Source organism: Balaenoptera ricei, chromosome 3 (assembly GCF_028023285.1).
Source record: "Balaenoptera ricei isolate mBalRic1 chromosome 3, mBalRic1.hap2, whole genome shotgun sequence".
In the NCBI taxonomy this organism is placed as follows: Eukaryota; Metazoa; Chordata; class Mammalia; order Artiodactyla; family Balaenopteridae; genus Balaenoptera; species Balaenoptera ricei.
The window spans coordinates 52488244-52497605 of NC_082641.1; the positions used below are offsets into that span (position 1 = coordinate 52488244).

Genomic DNA, 9362 nt, shown 5'->3' on the forward strand with positions numbered 1-9362 from the left:
GTTTATCATCTTCTAAGAAAGACCAGTCAACTCTAAAATGCACTGGATATTAAATCCTAGCAGGACAAGTTAAACAGACTCTTTTAGAGTCATTAACATTTATGAAACTAGCACTGAATTGACACAGTAGGCCTCTGCTCCTACCAGTATACATCCCAAAGAAAACGTTCATCCAAACTAAATATTCAGAATCTTTTCTTGTAAGATTAATAGCAACTTTTTTTGTCAGTTTCAAAAGCAGGAATCCTACCTTGAGAACTGTATGAAAGCCTGTGGTCACTATGAAATTCCGATGAAGCCATGACGAGGCTCAAAATCCAGGTCAACGTCTTCCACAAAATTTCCATAATTTAGAAAACTGGATGATTTTTTAGAGGGCTACCTATGTGCTAGAGAGTCAATACCATGCCAAAATCGAAGCATAACAATTTTATTTCTTTAATACTTCTTGCAGATTAGTTATTAGATGTTCCACTGTTTAACGGGTATTTTTTTCCAACATCCCGTACTTTCTTCTGTATCTGGATTCATTTTCTCAGTCCAAAATGAAAAAGATAATGATGGTAAAATTTTCATAAGCAGAGCATTAGGCTGATTAGTCACTAAAGTATGGCCATTTTTTAACCTAGAAAAAAAAAATTTAAGTTAACTGAAAAATATTCTGAATGGACAGATCTATATTGCTGAATGCTTGCCAAAGGACATATACTACAAAATAACATAATTAAATCAAACCATTGTTGTCCTTTATAGTTTAAATAAACATTCACAAGACTAAATACCAAATTAGAAACCTAAATGGTTAGCAGGATAATGCCAAAGCTACTTAATAATCAAAGAAGGAACCTGAAGAGGATTATAAAAATTCTTTTTAAAACTTTGAAGATAACAATGTATGGGTATAGTGACTAACCTTTTGATAAAATAAAAACTAGGCTGACTTTACAAAGTTCATTTTGTGAAAGTGATAAACAGTATGTGATTGCATTCCTTAACATGCTTTTCAGTACACTGCTGTCCAGAGATTGATTTGTTGCTTTATGAGGCACCTATCTTTTTTTTCTTACAGAGTAGATCTACAAATACACAGTGGCATTAAGCAGCTGTCTGTGAAAACTCAGACAGTAGCATAAACTAAACTTCTGAAAAGTTGAACCATATTTACTGTAACCCTTGACTTTATCTGGAAGTCTTTTATGACTCATAAAGCAACACATATGAGACAATTTAAACTATCTAGAATGTAACTGTAAAGAAAAGTAGTTCATTTTCTGAAAAGAATTTTTAAAAATTCAATTCAGGTATCACAACAGATTTCATGTCCTATCTCACGTACTTTTCTTTCGACTTACAACTTCAGAGTCCGTGAATTCACATTTTATACAGAACACTGACATACTTGGCTACCTAATTTCCCAGCACATAGCACTGTAGAATAAGAAAATAACAAAGGGACTAGAAACTAGCTCAGTAAAAGCACAAAAGTGACAAAAAAAGAGGAAAAACTACAAAGTAGTTTTAGAAGCCCAAGCAATACAGTTCGAGGTAGAGACAAATAGCCCTTATGTAGCTTAATAGTTCATATTGTGTATTACGACTGTGTTACAGCTGAATATCTGATATTCAAAATACTATGCCTGAGTCAGGAATAAAAGGTTAAATTACTTTTAATAATGTAACTTATTGTTATGACAGCGAAGTACACAAAAGATACTAGATTTTCATCCCAAAACCCTAATACATGGGATTATCATATAATAAATAAATAAATAAATAAATAAATAAATATCATATAATAAATCCTTGTTGATTGAAAAAAATGGATGAGTAAATGAATGAATTAATTAATAGTGATTAAAATAAAGTCAATTTAGGGATATTAAAGGATATTTAAGATTAACTGTAAAATTAACTTTTTTGGAATACTTCATTCCCTATAGTGCTAGAAATACTGTTATTACAACATATAAAACAACCACAACCATTTAAAGTTCCTTACATCTGTGTCTACAAGTTATTAAACTGCTAAACCTTGGAAAAACTAATTTATTAATCAACAACTGTTGTCTTACAATGTTTTAAAAATGATGTTATAACAACATGGGGATTAAGAAAAGATTAAGACACAATCCTTGCCCTTTAGAAGCTCATAATCTAAGGAACAAAGAAAAAACTCAAGACAGACTGACATATGCCATAATAAAGTTATAAAAGGTATTAGAGGAGATCAGATGAGGGAGATGACTTCTGAGTCTGATGGGTGAAGGAAAGTTTATGAAAAAAAGTAACATTTCAGATAGGCTCTGGAAGATGAACAGAATTTCACAAGTCAGATTTCTGGGGGCAGTCATTACAAATTAAAGAAACAGAGTCTACAAAGTCTAGATGGAAAGAAAAAAATGGAAAATATTATTAGTAATAATAGTAAGTTTGGTTCCTATGCAGAAGACTAACAGGTAATAATATCTAGAAAGGTAGTTTAAGGTCAGGTCCAAAAATAAAGAGAACTTTAAATATATGTTACTTCTTTTAATATTCACAGCAATCTTGTAAAGTAGGTATTATTGCCCCTGTGTCAGGAAGATGGCCCCAATGATCCTTCCTCCTAAAATCCATGCCCTTCTGTAACCCCCTTCCTTTGAGTAATTTGATCCTAACTAATATAATACCTCAAAGGTGAGGGGATGGCACTTCTATGATTAGATTACAAAAGATTCTGACTTCATCTTAACAGTAGACTCCCTAGTCGGGCTTTGATGAAACAAGCTGCCATATGGAGAGGCTCACATGGCAAGGAACTGAGAGCAGCCTTCAGATAACCACTGGCTAGGAAATGAGGCCCTCAATGCAATAGCTTGCAAGAAACTAAATCCTGAATATGTGAGCTTAGAAGCATATGCCTCCCCAATCAAGTGTTCTGTGGTGACCTTAGTCCTTGCCAACACCTTGACTGCAGCCTCGTGAGAGACTCTGAAGCACAAGATAGAGCTAAGCCATGCCCAGACTCCTGAACCACAGAAACTGTTAGTTAATAAATATGTGTTGTTTTAAGCCACTAAGTTTATGGTGATATTTTTTGCACCAATTGATAACTAATACAGCTGCCAATTTACAGGTAAAGAAGTTGAAGCTCATAGTGGCCACATAGCTCGAAAACAGCAGAGCCCAGAGTCATACATAAGACTACCTGACTCTAAAGTCTAAATTCTTTCTATTATATCACGCTTCCATGTTTTTTTTTCACGCTTCCATTTTAAGTCACTCTAGCTTAAATATACAATAGCAGTTGCATACAACCAGTATCAAAATAGATATTCATAAATGATATGTTAATTAACATGAACTTTTAAGCAACTTGATACACAATAACTGTTTCATCTCAAAATTTCTTCTACAATGATTTAGGCAAAACAACAGGCACTATATGTCCTTTCGCAGGCAAAAATCTATAAAGAGATTAAATCACACCGTCATTCAATAACAGCACAGTTGACCCTTGAACAACATGTGAGCCAGGGGTACTGACCTTCTGCAAAAATCTGAATATTACCTACAGTTGGCCCTCTACACACATGGTTTCTCCATAATAGATCCAACCAATCAAGGATAGTGTATTACTGTAGTATTATTATTGAAAAAAATCCTTGTATATGTGGACTTGCAGTTCAAACCAGTGTTGTTCAAGGGTCAACGGTAAAGAAAACAATCCAGTTATCTTGATTCCCAACCTACTTATGTACAGTCTCCAGCTCCTTAACAGTTGCTTCATGAACATTTACTCTTCATTTTTTTTTTCAGATCACTTGAGTGTTTTGCATAAAAATGTCTGACATTAAGTGAGTCCCTCATATACTTTAATCTTCCTTTAAAGAGGAATATATAATTAACACATTCGAGTTAATTTCTAGTAGTGGTGACAGATTTGTACTGAATCACATTCATCCTTTTTTCCTATTTTCCTGGGCTCTGAAACTGACAAACTTACAATATAATTACCTGGGTTTAGGGAACAACTCTTTTTTTCCCCTTGAGAAATTTCCTGCTCTTCACAGTTTTTTAACCTCCACTCTTACCATTACTAGCACTGTCCTATAAATGCCCAAGTTAAGTAAGCCAGTAGCCTTGAAGGAAAAGGTAGTATGTAACTACCTGGTCAAAAGTACACTAACACTTGATTTAAGGACCTGCAGTAAAAAGAGCACTGATGCATAATAGAAAGGGCAGGAGCTTTGAAGTTAAACAAACCAGAGCTACAGTCTTGGTTCCACCACTAGCTACAGTATCTGGCACATGGGCACTCAATAAATTTAAGTTTCTTTCTCCTTTCTCACTCCTTCCTTCCTTCCCCACATTTTTCAAGCCTCCAATGCCAGTGAGGAAACTTAACAATAAGTAAATGAGTGGGCTCAAGTTCAACTAAAATCAACAACAACTACCTGTCTAACCACTCTTAGTTACCTACACAATAAAAATGAACGGGTGAACCTACTTTCTGATACCTACTGAAGAAGTTAATCTGGATATCATAAACAAATATGTATAGGTACTAATGTATCCAGATATAGTTTCCAAAATTCAGATTGATATTAAAATAGTACATAATTACCCAGAAATCATAATGCATTAACTCCTTACATTGTACAGCAGAAGCATTAAGCTGTGGAAAGCACAAAGGTTTTGAGTCCTGTCTTGACTACAGGTTACTTAACTTTTATAGATGAGATGTTTCCTAGATTACACATGATGTAAAGTGTTCACATACTTCATTTTAATGGTTAAATAAATATTAGTCCCCTTCTCCTTGTTATCTGACTCATCACTTTTCAAAGGCCTTCCTTCAAAAATAGTTTCATGTTCCTCCTTCCCTTAAATGTGGAATGGTTGGATATGATGATGGAATCAATCAACCAGATTGTATTGTCTTTTAGAGCAAACAGTAAAGAATTTAAGTCATGGTAACTGGGCTTACAACTATATTAAATTTGAAAACAGAATCAAAACTTCCATTTTACATTGATTTCACATAGGTGTTTTTCCCTAAGACAAATGCACCAACCAGTAGAGTTAAGGGATCATTTAACAGCTTCCATGGATCAAAGCTACACTAAGTAGAAATAAGATCAGACAACTTGCACTTTAGTGATTCCCTCAGTAGTCTACCCTGGTTGAAGGGTACTTAACTTGTCTTTTTCCTCTATCATCTTTACTTCCCACTCAAATGATCTAAGAGTAGCCAAGTAACAATTTCCTTTCATGAACTATCATTATGGAGCTAAAGAACATGTATAACACCCTTCTCGACTTCTTTCATTCATCTTAACTCTGGATATTTCTTTTAAAGCCGATTTCATCTTCACAGAGGAAGCAACAATACTATGCTTCCTTCAGGTACTCAATTTTTATATGTGAAAATTAACTTTTCATCTCATTTTCCATTTATTCACTCAACAAATATTTATTGTCACCTACCATACGCCAAGGCTTGAAGTACAAAAGTTTCCAGATCAGTTATAAATTTTGCGAGATTGGTTTCCAAGGAAAGGTGCAGTTAAAGAGACTTAAAACTTACTAACAAGAAAAGCAAATAAGCCAAAAGCAAAAATACAAAATATTATTCTACAAAAATCAAGGCCCAAATTCCTATAGTCCCAAACTGTTTTTTTCCAGATGGCAAGTTAAATATATGTTATCCGTATTATAACTTCTCTCCTGAAAAACAGAAACACCTTTTTCTCTTGACGTTAGCTCAAAATGTTGATAATCAACTATGCCCTTTGGTAGAACCAAGAGAGCCGTCCACTTCTTCCACCTTTTACTCTTCCCCCACCAAATGTTCCAAAGAATGTGATACTAACTCTCTTAATATGTTAACTCTCTTTATTCTCTCATGGAAGTCACACACAGGGTAAGATTTGGCATAGAGGCCCATCCACTAGTAGTAACTAATGGTTGCCAAGGCAATGAAGAGGAAGTGGTAAGAGTAGACAAGAGTAGGAATTAATCTTACACGTATTGGCCCAGTCATGAAAAATATTAAAGTATTTCAGCTCTTGAGGGTAGAGGTTTTTGCCCTTGAGAATCACAAAAATATTAATACCACAATACAGATTTCATTTGCCGCCATTTGTGAGAAATGAATGAAGTTGATTTGTTTGAAATCAACTTATTTGCCTCTATAGCTATTCCTTAAAAGCCCAAAACACCAATGATCACATAAAAACACTAAATTAATATAAACCAGAACTGCAGCTACCACTTTGGTGAAACACAGGAAAACAATTATCTCTAAAATTAATTTTCTCAATTTCCTTTCCACTACACCAGTTTTATGTTACCTTTCTTTCCCTGTCATGAATTTTGAGAGCTATCATTCACACATCTAAGTTTCAGTCTAATCAACATAAGCTAAAAAAGGAAAGGAAAAAAAAAATTTGTCCAAGAAATTTGAACCTAAAGGAATATGTTGGAAATCACACTCCAGTGTGTTTTTAAAAGTTCCAAGCAATAGTTCAGTTTCCCCTTTCCTCCCTCGTTCTGCACACCCTCGCCCACCCACCCCCATCCCACTTCACCCAGACAGAGGGTAACAGTCTGAGCTGCCCTGGTTGAGTTGATCCTAAAGTTAACATTCAGCAGCCCATTTCCAGACAGCAGCGCTAAATCTATTTGGATAAAACGCGTGTGACCCAGACAGTTGGCATTTGGCCCAAACGCGTTGCACCGGCAGCTCAAATAAAAACAAGAGTAAGAAACTCACTCTCTTGTTCCCTCTCAGTGCGCTTTCTCACTCTCTTGCTCTCTTTGCCTCCAGTACAACAAGGAAAGAAATTACCAAAGACAGGAATTGTAGTACACATTATCTGAAGGCAGCTTTCCAATAAACCCTCCAGCACAAACCCCTCCCCAATCTCTGAACTTTGATCCCATATACCATATATACAGACATACCCGATATTCAAGGCTCCGGAGGGTTATGAGTCTAGCACGTCCCAAGTGGCCAAAAGTAAATCAAAAACACACATTTCCATCTCTTTGATTAGCCTATTAAGAGCTTAACATATCTAGAGCATCGGGACTATAGCTAGCACATTAATTCTGCCCTCTGAGCCCAGGCATAAAATATGCACTTGTCTGACTACTTAAGACACTGACTTGAAACTATAAAATGCAGAAGGTTTTTCTTTAAGAAAACTGAAAATCAGATTAAAATACACATCATTATTACTTTCCCGATTACTACTTGGTGATTAAAGACCACAAAAATCATCATCAAGTCATACTTCACAAAACATGTCTATTTGTATAATAAACGTATATTTTTTTGCATCATAAAATATTTGCAAGACCCAGAATTCTCCAACCCCCGACTAGTCTGGAGTTAAAAGATTTCTATCTGTAAAATGAGTTCAGTCAAGCTCACTCATTGCCATTTAAAAAAAAAAAAAAAAAAAGAAAAAAAAAGAAAAAAAAAACCACACAGAAAAAAGTTTCCTACGCGTTATTCGGAAGACAAGCAAAGCACAAGTTTTAATTTAAAAAAAAAAAAAAAAAAGGTTTCATTGAATATTGTGAAGTCTTCCTTACCGTTTTCATCTTCAAATTCTGATAAAAAGTAAGTTTCAAACAATAGAGATTGCACTGGACGACTCACGTACTCCCTCTCCTCTTTTTTTTTTTCTGCCCCCCTTTGCAAAGCCACAGCAGTGAGTTAGTTATTCTGCAGCCAGAATAAAACCCTATAGTCTGGCTAACCCGGGTTTTAGAGAACGGACTTTCCGATTTGGCAGAAAAAGAGATGCCTTCAATACATCCAGGCTATCATCCTGAGATGCTGCCTTTGCAAACCCCCTTTCTCTCCCGTACCCCCTCCCTCCAAAAAAAAAGGGGGGGGGGAAGAAAAAAAAGAAAGGAAGGAAGGGAAAAAAAAGACTTATTGGGGGTGGAAGTGGTGCCCTCTCTTCCTGGACAGCTTAGTGCCTTTGCTATGCAAATAACATGTGAAGAGCATCAAAAGGTATCAGGAGAAAAGAAGACAAGAGGAGCAGGAAGGGCAGCAAAGTTTTGTTGAAGTAGCCCTAGATCTCACTACCGGCCCCCAGCCAACTTGAATTGCAGCAGTAGAAAATTTTGGCAGCTTTTCCTCGGAGGCAGAGCACACTGACGTCAGTCTGCAGATGTGCCGGGCTGCGTCGGGTGCGCATGTGTCCTGGGTCGTCACGTGGAGGGGGAGGGGAGGTAGAGGTACAATCGGGGTAACCAACTACCAGCCATTCAGAAGGGTTTAGACAATGTCAACTTTTCCACCCTGTGAATGAGAGAAATTCTGGCCCTTCTAACCTCAATCCCCTTCCCCACTCCGCCTCTTTTCCTCCTCCTCCTCTAACCTCTTTTAGAAATTCTAGCCTGGTTTGTGATTAGTTGTTTCTTGGAAGAGGGAAGGGGGAGGGAGGATGAATGGCTTTAGATGAACTAATGTCACTGTTAAGATCTGTAGTGCCCGTCTCCCTGTATTATTTTTAAAGTCCACGCAACAGTAATGTTAAAAGTTGCACATAAACTGTGTCTTTGAGGAAACTATAGTAAACTCAATCAGTGTCAGATTTCAAGACTCGGTAGCTACATGTGCACAAAATGCCTTTTTTTGTTTGTTTGTTTGTTTTCTAATATACCTCAACAAGTAAAATTGCCACCAAAAGGGAAAGTAGACTAAAATAAACTAAGACCAGCATACTTTCCATCTGATTACTGACTTCAGGTTATGCGGGGCTTTAGAAGAAAAAAAAAAAAAAAGTAGAAGGAGAAGTGGGGGAGGAGGGGGGGCGGGGGAAGAGAGAGAAGCTTGCATTATTTCCAGATGAGGGTGAGACTGGATGGTGTTTTAAAGTGCAACCGGGGAAAGCTACAAGTGGAGTGTATTTTTTTTTTAATACAGTATATTGAATGAAATTTCAATGACTGCCCAAATGAAAATAAATCCTAACTCAGACCCCAAGGGTGGGGGGTGGGGCAGGAACCCTGCTACTATCTCAAGATAAACAAACAAAACCTCAAAACTGGTTTTTCAAGCTTCCCAATCCAACCCCCTCCCCCCCAGCTCCATACACACCAGCTGCCAGTCCATACTTTAAGGATAAAACACGGCTACTACGTAGCACTTTCACTTTCATTTGCTGGGAGAAAGCTACTAGCATTAAACTGTGGGGAAATGCCCAAATATGTTTTCCATGTCCTAAGCAAGCAAACAAAGTCTGGCACACAAATCGGAAACAGGAAAAAATGTGAAAATAGCTCAGGACAAATGTTGCCTTTCAGCGGTGTAATCTGCTGCATCATTTATCTGCCTCTACGGTTGAGAGTAGGGT

The 9362-nt window shown here is 36.6% G+C and overlaps 1 protein-coding gene across 5 annotated transcripts in view; it reads right to left on the reverse strand.

The window, feature by feature from the left end:
• ADAMTS6 (ADAM metallopeptidase with thrombospondin type 1 motif 6) overlaps positions 1–7885 on the reverse strand; it is a 269849-nt gene extending 261964 nt beyond the window's left edge. For 4 of the 5 annotated variants that reach the window (XR_009502323.1, XM_059916475.1, XM_059916474.1 and 1 more), the window contains exons 1-2: positions 7585–7885; positions 251–625 (exon numbers count right to left, since the gene is read on the reverse strand). Coding sequence is in view for 4 of the 5 variants with exons in the window: in XM_059916475.1 (XP_059772458.1) it covers positions 251–347 (97 nt within the window). In the remaining variant the exon portion in view is untranslated. Of the gene's footprint in view, positions 1–250; positions 626–6948; positions 6985–7584 lie in introns of those variants that run through there. The other variant, XM_059916473.1, reaches the window with a different exon arrangement.
• Positions 7886–9362: the final 1477 nt, after the last annotated feature.